This window comes from Branchiostoma lanceolatum, chromosome 1, assembly GCF_035083965.1.
Source record: "Branchiostoma lanceolatum isolate klBraLanc5 chromosome 1, klBraLanc5.hap2, whole genome shotgun sequence".
Taxonomy (NCBI): Eukaryota; Metazoa; Chordata; class Leptocardii; order Amphioxiformes; family Branchiostomatidae; genus Branchiostoma; species Branchiostoma lanceolatum.
Window position 1 is genome coordinate 25,148,897 of NC_089722.1, and position 19,609 is coordinate 25,168,505.

At 42.3% G+C, this 19,609-nt stretch overlaps 1 protein-coding gene across 1 annotated transcript; it reads left to right on the forward strand.

The window, feature by feature from the left end:
* Positions 1-3,438: 3,438 nt before the first annotated feature.
* LOC136444128 (alpha-2C adrenergic receptor-like) lies at positions 3,439-6,153 on the forward strand. Its single transcript, XM_066441635.1, has one exon. It carries the CDS (start codon positions 3,786-3,788, stop codon positions 5,175-5,177), a length of 1,392 nt encoding a protein of 463 aa, XP_066297732.1. The 5' UTR covers positions 3,439-3,785; the 3' UTR covers positions 5,178-6,153.
* Positions 6,154-19,609: the final 13,456 nt, after the last annotated feature.

A 19,609-nucleotide genomic window follows, 5' to 3' on the forward strand; every position in this document is an offset into this window, starting at 1 on the left:
AAAAGTTACAAACAAAGAGGCCCACTGCAGTTTAAGGCAAGCCGCAAGGGGGCCCAAACTTATATCACGTACTCTCTGCCCCAAGATCTATCTACCACTCAAAAAATCATAACCTTAGTAACTGCAAAAAATTCGACCACAAACTTTAAGCGGATAGATAAACTTTCTGCATTTATTATGCAAATTAGTTCCTGGTTTTCATAATATGTATTTGATTATGTAAAACATTACCCAAGCTATCTAAATACCCAAAATCATGACGATCCGTCAACCCCTTCTGTAGTTATTAGCCTCCAAAGGTTTCAACAAAAACGCCAACTGCAGGTCCAAACAAGCCGCTAGGGGGGCCAAACTTACACCACCTATTCCCTGTTCCAGACCCTATGTATTGGTGAAAAATCATGAACCTGGCACTTCCAGAAAATTCGACCACAAAATTTAAAACTCAGCTGCAGTACCTTACTTATCCGCTAGGAGGCCCATTATCGAACTTGACCTTCCTCTTTAACACTCCTACCTACCAACTGAATATCATGCACAGCCGTCAACAGCACCTCGAGTTATGCTGGCGACATACAAATTCACACACATATAAAGCCCGCTGCAGTACCGACGGAAAATGCAAGGGAAACTATTTTTGAACTTGACCTCCGTTTTCACAACATCTACACACCTGCAAAAAATCACGAAGATCCATCAACGTTTCCGTCACTTTTTTTGCCTACGTACAAACACAAAAAAATGCAAAGTCTGCTGCAGTACTGTTGGAAAACGCCAGGTGAACCATTTTTGAACTTGACCTTCCTTTGCACAACCACTACACACCTACCAAAAATCATAAAGATTCATTGAAGCTTTCTTGAGTTATGCTCCTGACATACATAAAGACCCACCCAGCAGATTTTTCAACCGAAAACATAATCTTCTCCGAGTACAAGTACTCGGCGAAGATAAAAATGTCGATTGACGTTACAGCTGTTGTAACCCTATAGTCTAGTTATTGGTCAGTTACTTGTAATATACACACACATTGTCATTAGCTGTCATTAGCTTCACGTAGTTTAGCCTACTTAGCTAGGGAAATACTAGTAATGAAATCGGTAGACATTTTCTCAAGGAAAATCCTTCCACCTGCCAAACACACCCCAAGTATTTAAAGAGAATTCAAACTCTACAACTGGATACGAATTCGGAGATTTATTTCCGGACGTTTCGAGTGACATCCATCACTCTTCTTCAGCGTCACTAAAATGAACTAGCAGAACTAACCAGTACTTATATACAATGACTAGAAAAACCGGTTTTACATGGCAAATCACACAGTCATGCATAAGACGTATTGAAATGTAAAACAAGATCTGGAAGGTTCCTATGGTAAGACAACACCATAGGAACACTATTGTCCTTTGGTTGGGGGGAGGGCGCGGTCCCAGGTACCGGAGAGTTCTACGCGGAGTCCTCACAAACACACCCCAAGTACAAACGATGTCTATCGCTATGAAATATCTGACGAGGGTAACTTTATTTATGAGTCCTAACTATTGTTACGAGCTATAAAACTTCTATCAGCCTCAAAATCGCCCCTGCGTCGCCTCGTATGATGTGATTCCTACGATTGCTGGAGGCGTGAGCTTTATATCTTCAACCGCGATCACCCCAAGAATATTACTTGAACTTCGCGTTTTGCATCATACTTTTCATAGAAAGAAACATGGGAATATCAGAAATATTGCCAAGGTCTTAGGGAGAAATCCGCCTCCTACGTCCAACACAGTGATGAACGTCATAAGGAATATTAGTAGGTGAGGGTTGAGAGTGGTGTACTTCATTAGAATGAAGGAGATAATAGTCGATATTTTCCAATTACTTCAATATTAACAGAGCAGTGTGGGTTGTGAGTGGTAAAAATCAAACCTGCATGGCATATTTAATATACTAAGTATAGGAGACAGTAGACGACATGTTGTAAGTTTTGAGTAATTATGTGGTTCATAACATTTTGAAAATTCCGGGGAGTCCAACTTTTCTTTAGTTGATGCACAGTTTAACCTTTGTAATACGTGGTTCATCTGCTTGTTGGAAATCGAAGTAAAATCTACAGAATTCTTTAAAATCATGTCTTTCGTAAATCAGCTACTGCATAAATGTATTGCATTCCTAACCAACGTATCTTTGCCATGCATATTATTCAGATATGCATTTGCTAACCGTCCCCCTTATGTAAAATACTACGGTCAATGTTCGCGAATCTAAGGTATTGACGTTGTCACGCTCTGATTTACGTGCGGCAGCGCGCATGAGTAAAGTTTTTTCCCGGAAAGAAACCTTGAAATTTTTCGACATACCCATTGCGTCATAAGTCTCCCATTTCATGTGCCAAGGTTGTCTCTCTTTGTTCGCCAACCTTAATGCACCACGAAGACGTCACAGCTTAGTAATCCTTATAAGCTGCAACAATAGGTTGATGGACGTATGAAAACTGTGTGAAAATGACGTATTGACGTCGTTGCTAGAAGATTTCTACATGTCGAGTTGACAGCACTAAAATTACCCGGCGTACTGACTTCAACAGATGTGGAACAGAAGACAAGATAGAGGGATGGAAAATTGACGAGCCTGGTGTGTCTTGTATAATAGGCGTTAAAAGCCCCGCTTAATCTCTGCATAACAACACACCCGGGCACGTAAGTGCCTTTCCTAGGAGGCAGCCATAGGTTAGTTATGGCGCTGTGTAGTGAATTAGAACTCAGTAGTGTGCGATGTGGTGTTACAGGTCGGGGTGAGACAGAAAACTCACCACTGATAGTGTGAACTGAAGCTTAATGGTGAATAAGGTGCAGCCTACCTTTGAAGACATGCCCTGTTACATCGTGTTTTGACTTTGTCGTATTGGGGTCACAAATACGACCCCATTAAAAATCCCCACAGCACACAACAGTGCCGAATTATTGCCCAGCAAAGAAAGGGAAATCTCTCAACGCTGCCAAAGCCGACAGATTCCAAACACAGTGTCAGATTATAGACATCCATGTGCAATAAGTGTAGAGTTAATACTGGGTGTAGAAACATGAGCGTAAAACGGTAGCACGAGAGCCTATTTCTAACTCTTACCTAACCTACAGAATATTAATATGCTGAATTCAAAGCTAGGTATATTATCTGCTGTTTGTCTTATCAAGAAACATTTCGGGATACAGATAAAGTTATTTCAAAGGAGCATTGCCCTCGCGGCCTTGACGTATGAAAAATTGTTCAGAAGGATGTCGAAGACGTACACTGCATAATATTTCCCTAACGTAAGGTGATGATAAAAGTGGCACAACGTTTTTGAAGTCTCGTCAAGATTTCTCCTGATGTAAGATTAAAAGATTAGTGGTGTTTCTGTATTAATGATCAAGCTACTGCCCTATAAGGAAAAACAGAAGGAACTGACAGCTATTTGACACTGATGACGTGTCTCCAAAGCTTTTCCAGTGAATTACTTTAACCATGCCGGTACCGTGCCTCAGGGCGCATGCCCGGGGCGGGTCCGTTAGGAGCGTTGATTGACAGGTACGAACGTGGCAATCGGGCAATATAAACTGTACGTGCTGCTCGCAACATTAGCCATTCCGTCCCTACGTGTCCGGTATGAGTTTACATATTCAGACCGGTGGTTAAGGGCTGAGCAGTTGTCAAATATGACTTATAAAAGGAGGCAGGAGTGTACCGTGGGCTTGGACTTTGTGAACTAAAGCAGCTTGATCAAGCGTAATCTGCTCCTGCAGTAGCGGGGATTTGCAACAATGGGTGTCTTTGCACCAGAAGACCAGCCGGAAGCCATGAACGGGACTTCAGAGTACAACTTACAGTACACAACCGGAGAGGTGACTGCTATATCCATCACCATTGTGACAATCATACTGTTGACGGTATTTGGGAATGTACTGGTCTGCATGGCTGTGTTCATGGAGCGGTCTGTCCAGCGGGTCCAGAACTGGTTCATCGCTTCGCTGGCCATCAGCGACCTGGCCGTAGGGATAGTCATCATGCCGCCGGCACTAGTCTACGAACTGATGGGGTACTGGTACTTCGGTCGGGTGATGTGCGAGGTGTTCCTGGCCCTGGATGTCTTCGCCTGCACCGCCTCCATCCTGAACCTCTGCATGATCAGCGTGGACCGGTACTGGTCCGTCACACAGGCCGTGCAGTACTTCAAGAACACCAACTCCAAACGTGCCGGCTGTATGATCGCCGCCGCCTGGGTCCTGTCCGCCGTCATCTCTCTCCCGCCGCTCTTCGGTCTGTCGGGCTGGCAGGCACAGGTCCCGCAGAGCACCGACCTGTATCCACAGTGTGAGTACAGCGACAGTCCTGGGTATGTGTTGTACTCAACAATTGGATCATTCTACATCCCTCTGACGATCGTATTCGGCATGAACATTAAGGTCTTCAGCGTGGCCCTGACACGGGTGCGGCGGCATCCGTCCATGCAGACGTCTTACCCCGCAAACAGCGACAAGTCCTCCAAGGGGCCCATGTCACCAGCGGGGCTCACAAAGTCCAAACTTATGTGGCGATTGTTCAAACACATGTCACGGGCGGACGACGTCGCGATCGAGGTCAAGCCGAAAACGGTCATGGTAAACAGGGAGGGCAAAGAGACGGCGACCAACACAACCCCCCTGTCTCCCCCGGTGTCTCCCCCGACACCTGTCGAAAAGACAACAACTCCGGACGATCAGGTAATAGTCGAGGCTAGTAACGACAACCAAGACGGGAATGAACCCTACACCCAGGGGCTGCGCCGCACATCTAGCACCGTGCCCCGGGACGCAAACGGAAACTCCATGGCGCTGCAGCGGGCATACAAGCGCAGAAAACGCGAAGAAGGCAGGAAACGACACGAAAAACTCCGACAGAGAATCCGCCTGTCCAAAGAAAGACGACTGACGATGGTGATCGGGATTGTTATGGGTGCGTTTGTATTGTGTTGGCTCCCTTTCTTTGTATCGTACCTGGTTGTAACTGTGTGTGCCTCCTGTAGCCTATCCCCGTTGCTGTTTCGGTTCTTTGTGTGGCTGGGGTACTGTAACAGCGCGCTCAACCCTCTCATATATACTCTGTTCAACAAAGATTTCAGAGACGCTTTCCAGAAAATTATCAAAAGAATGTGCTGTAAATGTAAGAGCCATTGAGTGGTTGTAAAAATACATGTAACGTCGCTACAATGATATGAGACCAACATAATAGACATCCATATAGGTATGGACAACAACAATTAACAACAAAATACCTGTTGACTTCAAACGCTTCGGTTCAAATGATGGAAGGTTCTCTAGGGTAAGTATCCCAGTATTCAGGGACAAAAAATGATAGTGGAATCTGAATAGGTTCTTAGGCTATCTGCTTTATCTCTACAATATAATTGGGCCAGATCGTATAGCGGGGGAAATTACAGTGCGTAAAATTGATTTCATCGATTTGCCGTTATGTAACTGCTTTCAAGGGTCCACTATCGTGATCCCACAAAATGGGCACACCAATGAGAACCATCCATCACTGATACAATGTTAATGTTTGCTTATCCTTCAGAGATATAGTCTATATTTACTATTTATTCTTCTATACAAGGTGATCAAGAGTCCGTGTTTATGCTGTTGTATGAATCAATTCAATAGAATGGTCAGTCTCAGTACATGTTTTTGATGATGTAATGCTTGAATTGAATATATAAGCTGTAGCCACTGAAAATCGCGTACATTTATCGTGCCTGTGTACATCTCTGTATAATGAGTGTTGAATAGGGAATGTCATCTAGCTATATCCTGTTAGGAAGACATAGACGAATCTCCTAACTTGTTAGTGTACAGCCCCCCTCTCACTGGACCCGCGGCACGCTGGCGGCGTCGCTGCGGCCGATCAACTTGACAAAGCACTCAACGAATTTTATCGACAAAAAAAAACAAAGCTTTTTAAGCTTTGTATTTTGTTGTCTTTTGGTCATACTTGTACGTTTTGAATGATATTCCCATTATAAAGTCAAGGGTAACACAAATCCAGTTTAGGATGCAGCGACGTCGCCAACGTGCCGCGGGTCTAGTGAGAGGGGGGCTTAAGTTTCGTTATGTTTTCAACATAAAACACTTTCTTCTAAATGTTTGCAAAACGTTCTGTAATAAATAAAGTGACATACATTCTCTATTGACATGTCTTTATTGTATCAAACAAACATAATGTAAGAATATTCCTGAAACAGTTATATTCTTAGATCTTGAAAACAGATGCCTAAAACAGGTTAGAGAAATGATAAAATAGAACAAAAAAAGCTACACACAAAGCTCATTCCTTAACAATTGGGTGCACCTTTCGTACAATGGTTCTGTATTCTGCAAGAGAAGAAGAAATCTGGAAGTAGACTTTGGCTCTTGTGATTCGATTTAGTGATGGAATGAATCTTGAGCAAGCTTCACTCTCTAAAGGTGGTTGACCCAGACTGGCAGGTTTTAATGTACTCATTCATTTTACACCCTCCCATGTTTGAGTGTACTTGAGGAGCGAAGAACCTTGCGTAGGAGATGCGTTCGCCGCTGCTAAATCTGAGGGTTTTAATCCAAAATGCCTTGTATGTCAAGTGTTCGTGCCTAATGGATGAGTACATCAAAACCTGCCAGCCTGGGTCAACAACTTTTAGAGAGTGAAGCTAGCTCAAGATTCTGCCTTAAACTTACCGAATCATGCGGGTTCACTCAGTATGATCTGATTATGCCAGACGTTACGAAACAACTGTCAAGCGCAGTTAGGTGCCACAATGACACATCGGCTGCAGTTATCTCCTGCTATGTCAGCCTGAGGCGGGACATCAATTCAAAATGTCCCTGCGGAAAGTTGTCCTTAAACCCTCCTGGATACATTTACGCTGACAGCACACCCATAACGCCATGTTTCATCTTAGAACAAACTTTATGTGAACATATTTGGCTCATCCAACATTGTTGAAACCGTGCCAGACAGCACCACGGTGAAAATGCGTCTCGGTCGATTCGGTATTTCTAAGTACACTTTATTGGGTTTAAACGCGCCTTATTCAGATCCGAGTGCCATTTATCCAACGGAAACAGCGGGCCACCTGGTGATTCAATAGGTCTTTATCCATTACGCCTAATTCGACGATATGTTCGTAGCGTCCAATCGATGCATACTTTCACTAGCGGTGGTTTTAAGTGGTTTCAACTGCAGGATCGAAGGCACCATGCGTCATACAGTGCACCGCGTTCCATACCAATAAGGAGGACGCAGGACAAATCTTTGCGGATTTAGTTTTGAAGCAGCAACTGGCCGTTAAAGTTAACGAAGACGTTTCTGCATCTGATTCAGTAACTGAAGATAAGTCCATATTGATTTGATTGTATGGACAGTTGGGCATCCTCTGGGAACCCCAAAACTGATGCGAGCGTGCGAATACATTTGGCCCCCAAAAAGTTGCCTTCATTATGCAATTCAAGTGGTCAGGAAGGTTGAATAAATGAATAAACACACAGAGTATGGTCTACCAAGTACTAGATTCTTCTTTCTCTTTTTTTTCACATCTTTGACTTTGGCGTTATTCGATATTAGTATTCGTTTTCCGATTTTTTTTTCAATTTACAGCATATATTTTCTCAATTTTCCAGTTGCTTTATGGCCGAAACTTTTTTTGGGGGGAAATGGACAAAAATTGATGCGTGTGCGGATGTCATCCATATAATCGAATCAACATGGCCTAAGGAGAACACATCTTTGAGGACAAATCTTTTCGGATCTAGTTTCGAAGCAGCAACTGGCCGTTAATGGTAACGAAGACATTTTTGCATTGATTTAGTAACTGAGATAATAAGCAAAATCATTCAAGAAGCATTTGGTGTACGAAACAACGTAAAAATATCATGCCTCTATGGTTAACATTGACAAATTTATCATTTTTAGCATAAATGTATTGCTGCAATGACTGAGTACATTGCGGGGTTTTGAATGATATGAACATAGATTGATATGATTTATCACCAATTACATCAATCGGTCCTGTGATTAGGTGTCACGAAATATATTTTCCATACCCTTTCATCTATTATTGATTACAAATGGACGCGCAAACGGGAAGATTTATGCTTGTTTTCAGCACATCTAAATTTCATAAGCAGCCCAAATTGGGTATTTTGTCACTTGGTGAGGCAACTCAAGGCCGATGATCGGTGGAACGCTCTGGTAGGAGCAAAAACTGTAGCCAGGGATGATGGAATTACGTGGTGTTGGGAAAAGTGATGGCGACAATAGATTGGATATACCAACCACTTTTCTCAGCCGAGGAATGATCTTTACACTAAGTCATTGAGTGAAGACTCTGCACACTAAGTCATTGAGTGAAGACTCTGCACACGTGAAGACTCTGCCACGACGACGTAAAACAGAACGTGTAGACTCGACGTCCAACGGTTCCAAGATAGCTGATATAAAAGCAAATACCAATTAAACACGCGATTTCAGATTGACTTGTGCCATAAGAATGTCTCGGAAGCTGTATAGGTGTAGACATTATCGTTTGTCTATCATTAGATGTTCAGAGATCTGCACAGTCCACTTACTCGTACAGCAAAACCCAGAGAAACCACCAAACGAGTTGCTTTATAAATCCTTCTTGTCACCGTTGAAATTCATTGACCATCTATTCCCTGTTGAAGAATATTGTGGGCCTTACAGGACATAAACAGAGTGGGTTTTTTTCAGATTTACGTAGTTCGCCCTGTATCGCGGTATCCCTGTCCATACCTGGCACGTGTACTTGGATACTTTATTGAGTCCATTAGCTAACATACATACACACCATAAGTCTTGTTTTTATCGTACAATGAAGAATTTCCCCACAACGATGTAAGTGGGATCTGTAAACTGCATTTGCTTTTGCCGAGCACAATATATCAAACACGGCATGTCTCACATGTCCTGGGGGGGGGGGGGGGCTACCGTATGTATTAAGCACATGCTAGTATAGTATGGTGTGATTTGGTTTGGTTTAGTTTGGTGTGGTGTGGTGTGGTGTGGTCTGATGTGGTATGGTGCTAGGTAGGCATGCTATAGTATGGCATATGGCATGGCCTATGGTGTGGTGTGGTGTGGTCTGCTGTAGTAAAATGGTACATGTATATGTATCTGGTGTGCCGGGTGTATGGTATTGCACGGTATGATTTTGCATAGTATGGTATGGTGTAGCGTGGTATGGTATACCGTACTTGGTAGGGTGTGATCATGATGTCTATGGTACAATGTATGGTGTGGTGTGGCTTGGTATGGCGCATTGATTCCGATGCGCAAACCAAGATTCTAATCGCTCTCGGACATATGTCTGGCCACTATTAGTTTATTCAAACACATTCACACATAGCCGCCGTTGCAGGCTCTGAACCGGCTTTTTGGGGGGCTAAATAATACACTTTTTGCAGCCATCCCGTAACTATCACCCAGCCCCGTAACTATCAGCTGATAGTTACGGGGTTGGCTGATAGTTACGGGCTGACTGCAAAAAGTGTATCATTTAGCCCCCCAAAAAGCCGGTTCAGAACCTGCAACGGAGGCTAATTCAGACACAACTGACACAGTTCAACGATTATTTGCTACCTCCTGAGTCGTCTGGGAAACAGATAACACAAAGTATAATCCACGACCTTGTATCATAATGAGAATCTGCGCCATACGGTGTTGAATGGAGTTCTGTAACTAGGTTGGGCTATTCTATCTGCTCAAGTTAAAGTGTAGCTGATAATATCTACCGCGCACCTCTCTCTCTCTCTCTCTCTCTCTCTCTCTCTCTCTCTCTCTCTCTCTCTCTCTCTCTCTCTCTCTCTCTCTCTCTCTCTCTCTCTCTCTCTCTCTCTCTCTCTCTCTCTTAAAATCTAGCCAAGGTCTATTATAAGAAGATTTCTGGATGATCGGTTGCACAGTAATTTGCAATGTCACCCCACTGTCATAATCTGCCGTCTCCCCAAATCGAGCAATCTCTGACAGTTTGACGGAATGTATTTCTGTTGAACTGATGACGTCAGATTGCCATTGCAATCAACTACAAACGGTCGACAGGAAAAAGAGAACAACTGCTCCTTTTTACGTTTGACAGCATTGCGCTGAAACATTGCCATTTCAAAGCAATGGTCGCAAACTCCACTGTTGAAAACACAAAGTAGAATTATCCCAAACAAAGCATTAAAACCATTCCACAAGATCCAACCTTGCGTCATGGTTTGACCTCTAGAATGTGAAGGTCAGTTGATAAGGAAACATGGAGCTTCTCGTGACCCGGGCCGCCAAGGCCAAGTACCTGCTGAGGTTACGGACGTGTGACCTTGTCTAAAGTGAGCCCGGCACGCATGCAGACGGTTATGATGGGAGGTCTTAGGTGACTCAGGTTGTCTGTCAATGTCATATGCACGTCCACGGTTGTGGGCAGATCTAATTTGCAAGAGATTATATACGGATTGATGGTATGAGATACGGAGGGGGGGTATACTCGTTTATGGTTTATTCCTCTAAAACAGCCGGCTAGTTGCAATCATTAGGCTGAAATCTGAATGGAGTTTAAACTGTAAACGCCAACACAAAAATTGGACTTACCCAAATTTTCGACGGATCAGCTCCAGTCTTTGTCAAGGAGTAAGTCCAATTTTTGTGTTGGCGTTTACATTTTAAACTCCATTCAGAATGACTTCTACCAACACAGATGAACTTTCAAGTGAGGCTGAAATCTGTTTACATATCCGGAACACACCTAATATCAGAGTACATCATAGAATTCATAATCACTATAAAGACGCTGTATATCGTGGCTACAAAAATTAAAGGTATTGAATTTTCTAAAACCTAATTGTGTTAAAACAAGATCATTAATTAAATGCTACATGAAGGATGTTCTCTAAATATGTAGCACTCCACGAGTTGTATTGTAGCTGGGTGTGAGTAATTTGACCATACAGGAAGAGTTACTGTACGTGTATTACATTATATTACTTTATAGTTATATTATCAAATTGAATATTGATATTGAAATGGCCGGTAATGTAAGTCATGAGCCACATTAGACACCCAAAGGACGTATTACAGATTTCATTTGCTAATATGGTTTCCATAATGACCATGGTTGTGGATTTGTGTATATTAAACTACCAAGGCATCATAAACTTAGTTCATATTGATTTTAAAATCAAAAGAGAAATAAAGTGTGAAAAACAAATGGGTGAGAACAGCTCAGACATTTCTAAGGACTAAATGTTGTGACTGACATGAATAACAGCTCGGGTTTAGTTTCCCTATTCACGCAACTGTTGACCTTCAAGCCTCTCCCTCTGAACTTTCGTGCTTCTGATTAGCGATAGGTTGAAAGGGAATACGTTTTCCTGTCACGTTCCCTTTGCGTGTTAGCTCTCATCCCCATAGTCCTTGCTGAGTTGTTTGAAACCTCAGTGTAACACAGGCCTTTGTCCTTACCGGTCCTTTTAGTGTAGCGTGCGTAGTCCAGTGGTAAGCTACCCTGCGCAGCTGCCTCTGGAGCTAGAAGTCGGGAGTTCGATTCCGGCTGTGTGGATCGCAGTCCTTCGGACGGGAAGTTAAGCCTTGGTCCACTGTTCATTATGCTTGTCGAAACGAGCTAGGGAAATTTCCCCGTACATTGAACCTGTAAATACTGTACATAGCGTCTGTCTTCTCTGTCACGGCCAGTGCTAGTGGAAGAATAGCCCTTCTGTGAGCTATCTTGAACTATCGAGATCACTTTCTTTCTTTTTTCGGTCAACCTGGTGATTCGAGCCGTGTAAGATAAACTCAACGACGAGCTGATTTTCATGAGGGTTGTACAAAAACATTTCATGCAATCAAGGAGGATTTGTCTAAGCCTCTTCTGCATATGTTTGAACGCCTTTTGCAAAGTTCGAACCGCCTTGTTCGGGCCTCTTCTGTAAATGTGAAACGGATGAAATTACAACGATGTTTGAGCGGGAGTCTGGTAATTATACCTCATTGTTGTGCTCTCAAATTTAGACTCACGGCTGAATAGGTTCATCTGAAAACACATTAAATCGTGCCAGCCGACAGTGAAAGGAGTGGTGTGATCATCTGTACATACATTAGTATAATCAGTGGAGCGTGTGCTTCTCAGCCAATCTGATTAAGATGTACACACACTTGCAATCATGTCAATTAAACTTATTCACTTAATCACCCTTCATTAAATTGAGAGTACAGTCACTTAGAATGTATGCTACGTAAAGGAAACGTCGACAAGATCACCGCAGTTGCAAATGCAAATGGAGAAGTCTGATAAAGACATAAAGAGGCAAGAAATAAAGTAAAAGTAAGGCACAAATGCATTTGAAGCATTTTCTTTAGAAATTGAGAACTCCACAAATAACTCGTCTTTTATCTTTCCCCCGTCTGTGAAACATTTATATACAGTCCGTATATCTATGATTGCCGAACGACCCTTTTAGTAGTAGACTTAGCCATTATCCCATAAAACAGGCAGTTTATTGCTCCGTGCCAGTTGTAGCTGTCGATAACGGTGAGAGATACGGACTGTACGTCTTCCCAGGTCGGTAATAAATGGTCCGTCTCAAGACAAACAGTGCTTTATAGCAACATAACACTGTAAGCATTGACGTGATTTAATGTCTATCCTTACGGCTCCCGATGTAGTCGTTCTAGGTTTGTTCTTCCACAGCACCGTGCCTTGATTTAAGGGGATATCTCATTGGTTGCTGACGTCAAAGAGTGATTATCTTTTCAAGACAGCAAAAGTGGTATAGAGACATTGCACGTTAATAATTTCAACGGCAAAGTTGCTGCATTCATAATGATTCCTGAATCAACTTCAACGGACCAAAAAACGGATTAAGTAACCACTCTATCTACATGTACTAAAAAGACAAATATGCCAGTTTCAGACAGCCATAACATTGTGAAATCACGCAATCTTTCTTCCTGTTCGTTCATGGGGTGTTCGTTTAAGTAGATACGTAGATAATTCTTTATACCTGCATCTAAAACTTGCCATGTTTCGATATGGGAGAACTGAGTTCTTGGAGGGCTTACTACATCAAAGCATCGAGTGCGGCAGCTCAGAAAACTCAGTCCGACAGCCATCTCAGATGACTGGTAAATCCCAGAGGGAAAAGTGTAGAACTTTGTATTTGGACTGTTTAGATTGATAAAGGCATCGCCCTTGAGCATCGCAAACCGACAGTAGCTTTAAAGGTAATAAGCAGTGGTCTCTGCCATTAAGGCTACGCCATAGGGATCGACGTGTTGAAGGCAGCTATTTGATCCATTAGTAGCGACCCGGGGCTTCACCAAGACGCCGGGCACCCTATCAGCGCCATTAACCGCGATGCGTCAGTAGTTAGCGGTGCGTGCAAACGCTATAGGGAAACCTTGCCAGATCACATCCAAGCTCGGCTCGAGAAATGGCTCTGACTTCAAACGAACACTGTGCAATTACAGTCTTCTTTGGGGGATGGCGACCATTATTATAAAAAGGATACAATCAGGGTGTAACCAAGGTCTTCACTTTTCTTTGCTTGCCTTTTTCGCTGAAGGTTCCAAGGACGTTGGAAAGCAAAGATTTGGGCAAAATCTGTCGAAAGAGAGTTTACAGCGCATGCGCAAAATGGCGATCTGAAGACGCAAGAACACAAAGAAAAACTGGTCAATATGTTATATATTTATTGGCCCAATAGATACAATTCCTTCCTTCCTCCAGACCCTTAAGCTTGTAGTGCCCAGTGACCAATAGGGCACCAAATTTCCTTGCTGTTTCAGTGGCAGAGTATATCAATTTTGTACAGGGAGGGCTTGGTAGCCCTTTCTCAAGGCACCTTCTCGAACAAGGGACCCCCATTTTACATGTGCGTCCCTTCCGAGAGACGGAAAGGGCCAACAAATCAGAACAAGAAGCTCAACTGTGAGGCTGTACTACTGTGCTAGCAGTTGGGCCACATGGACATCCTTTCATCGGACATCATAGCCACCTAATAAACGCCCGGAATACACATTGATTTGTCGTATGGAAATGTGGCACTCTTATGTACTTATGATATTTGCGTTTGGAACTGGTTACTCCAGGGTATGTAAACCGTTGTGCGTTATCGGCGATGTCTTTCGCACGTTCAGGGTATCTATTGCTAGTTCTAACAGATATAGAATTAGATTAAAAATATTAAAGAAAAACGAATATCAACATTGAACGCCCACTTTCATTCGCTATCACCTTCAAACAAAAATAGTTACTCAAGCAACTGGATAAAATTTTGAAACAGTGAGATTTTTTTGGCGTGTCTTACTACCTGGATGTCTAACCTTCATCAACGTAAGTATTAATTCATTATCATCATCAGACTTGTACCTACCCAGCCGCGCCGTAGGGGCAGCACACCCCTCAACATTACGTGGTTATTGGAATACCCCTTAGTTAGAAGAAGGCTTCGCTGATACTAACATCACTGTGTTCGTTTGTTTGTTTTTTGCTCGAGACTTTTTAATTCTTCACGGGTTCTTGGCATACAGATAAAGTGTTTGAATTTTGTAAATCTTCAAGATATGTACATGTCCCGGAAAGAAAAAGAACAAAAGTACGTCGTATGTAGGCAGTGAAATCGTATCGTTAAGGTTAGTGTGATCTAAATGTAAATTTGGAATATGGAAATGAATAAATCGAACTCTCATAGATTTCAAAACACAGTTGTTGCTTTTATACTGAAGACGATTGTATCAATTTGACGTGTCGTAATGGCCATAAATCGAACAACATGAAATAGATTGCCATGTTTGATTAAATTTGTCACTAGATAAACTTCTGTTTAATTCCTACATTCTGAGGCAGCAGTGTAAGGCAGCTGTAGTGTCCTCAACGTATATGTTTGTGATGTCGCAATATTTCAAAGACATATAGATATGGCTAGCTCGCGGCTGCTGTCGGGGTTTTGCCAACTTAAAATGTAATAACTCAACTCTTTACCGCTCAAATTTGTAGCTCGTCTTGGTTTATTACAAAGTTTTTTGTTTGTAATTACAATGAATATATTGTACTAACGGATATGGGCATGAATACGAAATACTCTTTTATCCTGAAAATTACCACATTTTGATGAATAGGATGGAAAAATGGGATTATCTGGAATTAAGGGGACGGGACTGACGGAGGAAGTAGGATTAGAACGGGCAATTATTTTTCTCATGACGCATGGATTTTACGGGACTGTGATTCAAAGACAAATAGAAGACTTAAGGGAACTTATGTCTGACTTAGGGGATTTGCGTGGTGACAAGTATGTGTCAAATTAAGTAAGCCAGTACGCCATGTAGAAGAGTGGTCGCAGTTATGGACTTGTGTTTACGTGCAGTATCATTGCAATATTCTTTCTCATTATCCCCAAATACACGAATTTCTGCATGTTTGTGTATTCAACATTGCATTTGAATTATCTTTCTATCTTTTCTTTTGTCTCTGTCTATGTCCACGTCTATCAATCTCTGTTTGTGTTTACTATGTGTGTGTATATGTGTAAGTGTTGTACATTGTAGAGTTTTAAATTCACATGTGGTGAACAACACTTTCAGCACCAAGGAGAGGAGCTATTCCACATAAGAACAAACTTCGTGACACGTTGAAGATTAGACATTCAGGTGATAAGATTAGCCAAATGATAATTGCTCAAGCAACTGGATGCTTTTTTGACACAATGAGATGGTTCAGACAGCATCCGCTATCAGTCACTGACGAAAGACAGTGGATGCTTTCTGAAACGTCTGTTTTAAAGTTGCTTGCCACTCTACGCAAGAACGGTACATTGGAAATTGTGATAATGTATCGAAATGGTTACTTTGCATAGACTTGTATAATTGCTGTTTGTCTATTGTCACGGCAAGTTATTAGTGTCCCTCATATTCTTACATCCGGGAAGAAGGCAGCAAATGTCCCGTTTGTGACGTCACAGGCAGATTGAGGTTCCTCGTACTATGCCTCCATTTCCTCCTGCATACATGTATCTCTTATAACTAATTGCCCCCTAAAAGATGGTTCTCCCACGTCTACGTCAATGGGCGCGACGATTGCAGCTCTTTGATCTTCCATCACCATAGATAATTGTATCCGCTCATCTATGCCTGGGGTGAATAATTATAATCACAGCAGCTGGAGAGAACAGTGATTTGGCAGGTAAAACCCGTGCGGAGCACTAGCCGGGCCGCGCTTTCAAGTCGATTGTTCGCCATCCACTAATGCAGAAGTTGACGGATTGTTCATTTTAGTTGCAAGGATGATTGTAGCAACCGCAAATACAAAAAAAACTCTGCAACTTTATGTCACCTTTTTTTAATATGAATTGTCTTATTGACAGATTGGTACATAGGTACACTAAAAGAACATTGCACTCAAATAATGCAAAGATAAGACTGGCTGGATTACGTGCTTTAAGGCAAGTGTACAAAGAGAATGGATGAAATTCACAAGTACGAGGTGTCCCATTTGCAGAAAATCACCATCCAAAATATGGCCGTATCAAAGTAAATGTAGTCCCCAAGCATTTTGCAGAGTGTTGTTATGGTATTCGCACAACAGATGGGTTTCCAAGGTATTCAGGGGTCTCGACAGGTAAGAGACAAGTAGTGATTTTCTTATAGCTAATGTACAAACAGAGGTTTGATTTGGATAGTGCCGGGTATGTTAGGTATGGTAGCGCCGAAAATTCTGAGCGCGATGAGATCGTTGGCATTCCATACAGGGGCTGCATACCGCTTGGTTGGGCGGACATATATGTTGAGATTCCACAAACATCTTGGGTGCAGACACCAAAGTATGAGTTTCTTAAGGCAAAAAGTCTTCTCCCTCCCAATGCAAAAATTAACTCCCAAAATCATCCCATGGCAAAACAATCTGCCTAAAACTGAACTATTGCAAAGTCATATTCCGTGCCCGAAACGGAGCTTGTGTCCCCTATGAAAGAATAGATTACAGGAACTACCGTGCATAACGGATTTCTTAAGACGTAGACGAAAAGGATCAGCTTAAGACGAAATGTAATCTGCAATACGTGCATTTAATTTACCACCTAAAATAGGAGGGTCATTGGAATCAACATGTAATTACTGACAGGGTACTGTCATACATTGCCTTCAAGATATGTGTGATCTCTCGACTTTGATCCGTCACCTATGTGTCGGGGATTCTGACAACGCAGAATAAACCTGTTGCCATACACACCGTAATAAAGCGGTACATTTGGCGAATGAATAATCATGATTTTATGTGTGGACTCATGGGAATCATTGCTAAAGACTACCACAAATTGAAGACACAGATAACGGGATAGATTTTGAAGAAGGCAGTAACAATTTTCTAGTATAGGATCACATTTACAACAGGTATATTCTTTGTACGATTTTCGTCTTTGTAGTTCTGTGGCCCTTGATTTCACGTGAGCTGTGATGTGAAAGTCTGGTTGGCTATAACTGACTTCTCTAGCAGTGAAATCATTCTTATCACGTAATCCGTAAGTGTGACACTTCTAGTTCTGAATTCCCAGAGCTGACAGATTGCGAGATTTGCACCTCTACAGTGATAAATCACGGTATTACATTACAAGAATCAGCAGTATAAATCAAAGACTTAAGGTAGAGAGGTGCGAGGAATTGCAGCGTCTGTCAGGGCTGGAGTGGAGGGCGGAGGCTGGATAGCTTCAAGCGCCCAGATTCTGCATTCATGAAGGGCTGTAATGACGAATCTAACATCAAAACGCACCGACTATCGGCAAATTGCTTGCCAGCAGCGTTTAGTGAAAAGAGAACGCACAAGGATAAGTTGATAATGAAAAAAAAAATTAAATGAGCAGAAAGGGATAAAAGTGGACTTTCGCATGATAGCCATGTAAGGACGTGTTAGGTTACAGCACATGTTAATTTCGTGCACGTGTTTGTCCAACAAGAGTTTTGGCACAGGCGGCCGTGCACGCTACAGCATATTACACGTGCGTACTGGACACGTGTTCGTGAACTAACGGATCAGATTTGTCGGGAAAGCGAATGTAAAAGGACTATGAATATGTTTATATTTTTCAATATCTGCATCAAAGGAAGATAAACGAAAGGCCGCGAGTTTTAAAACAATGTATGTGTACTGGTCTTAATTGTGTTGAGATTAAAGTTTTTCCTTGGTGTGTGACAATGGGCTGTTGTTGTGAACATCTATACAAGATGGACACGGTTTGGTAAGCAATTTGATGAGCCACACTTTCTAAGTGGAGTGAGAGTGAACATGTCTCTGCCTACATTCGGCATTAATTGTTTTTCAAGTTATGCTAGCATGACTTTCTTTTCATAGATCTTAGAACATCAATTTGAAGATAAGCACAAATTTCACGATCCCTATTGTATCCAGGCGATCAAAGTCATTTGATCAATCTACTTGCCATATTATAGTTGCCATGTATTCCTCATCACAATACATGGTATGTGATTTATGGAAATGGTACATTTCAGTAAACAAGGATGCTATGCTTGTGAGATGTCTGCTGTGAAGCTACTTCCCAGCGCTAAATGGGAAGAAATACCTGTAAGAGCTTTGACGTAATGCGATCAATGAATATAAAGTGAAAAGGACTTAGCGTGACTCCTCTCTACTCCGCCTTTAAGTGTTTGCCCAAGTCAATCTTGTGTGTAAGAGCAGTTAAGGCAAACCACAGACGCCAGGAGTGTGTTTTTCATGAACTAATTATCTTCCGTAGACATCACTATGATTCTTGTTAATTGTAGTGACGTTGAAAAGTAGCGCTCCCTGGATAATGGATTTGTTTAGTCGTGAAGGTCACGACCAAATGATTATACAGTACGGAAAACAGTGCCATTCTATAACCTCCATTAACATTAATCCACCGGGTTACATAAATCCGCCACTTTGAAAAACAGTGTGTTTGAGAGATCTCTAGTACATCACCCCCTGGTATGCACAGATATGCAGCAGTTCGTTATACTGAGGGACGCTGGGCCGGAGATCTGTTTGGACGTATCTTTTCAGGGCGGCGGAAGTATGTACCCTGTTGGTCGTGGTGGAATCATGTTAGTAGATGTTCGTTTCAAAGTAACGGTCCCTGGATAATTAGTCTATTTAGTCTTGTAAATTGCCGACCAATCACTGCTCTCCGTACATCATGCAAACCTCCAGTTTGTTGTCCCTTCTTGCAAAACAATCCTACCTGAAGCACAGTTGATAAGAAAAGAGTATAGATTTTCAGACTTAATCTCCACCCTGGCGCCGAGGGACCGGCTATTTCTTTAATGTCTGTCTTTGTTGTCAGGATCTCGCAAGAAGACCATTTGTCCAACAGGACCAAAACGCCTAGAGGCCGCCATGAGATGCGGTATGTCAATAGTTAGACATGATTAAGGTTCCAAGGATACCTGCGTTCTGAGATGTGCAGGGCTTTTTTCTCAGAAGGAGTAATAAGCGGTAACCTTGTGTTTGACTCTGCCACAGGCTAGATGCGGTTCTACGAACTAACGATAACTGATAAAGCTTCAAAGGATACATGTCCTGTAAGACGTCATTTTTTCCTGAAGGGGT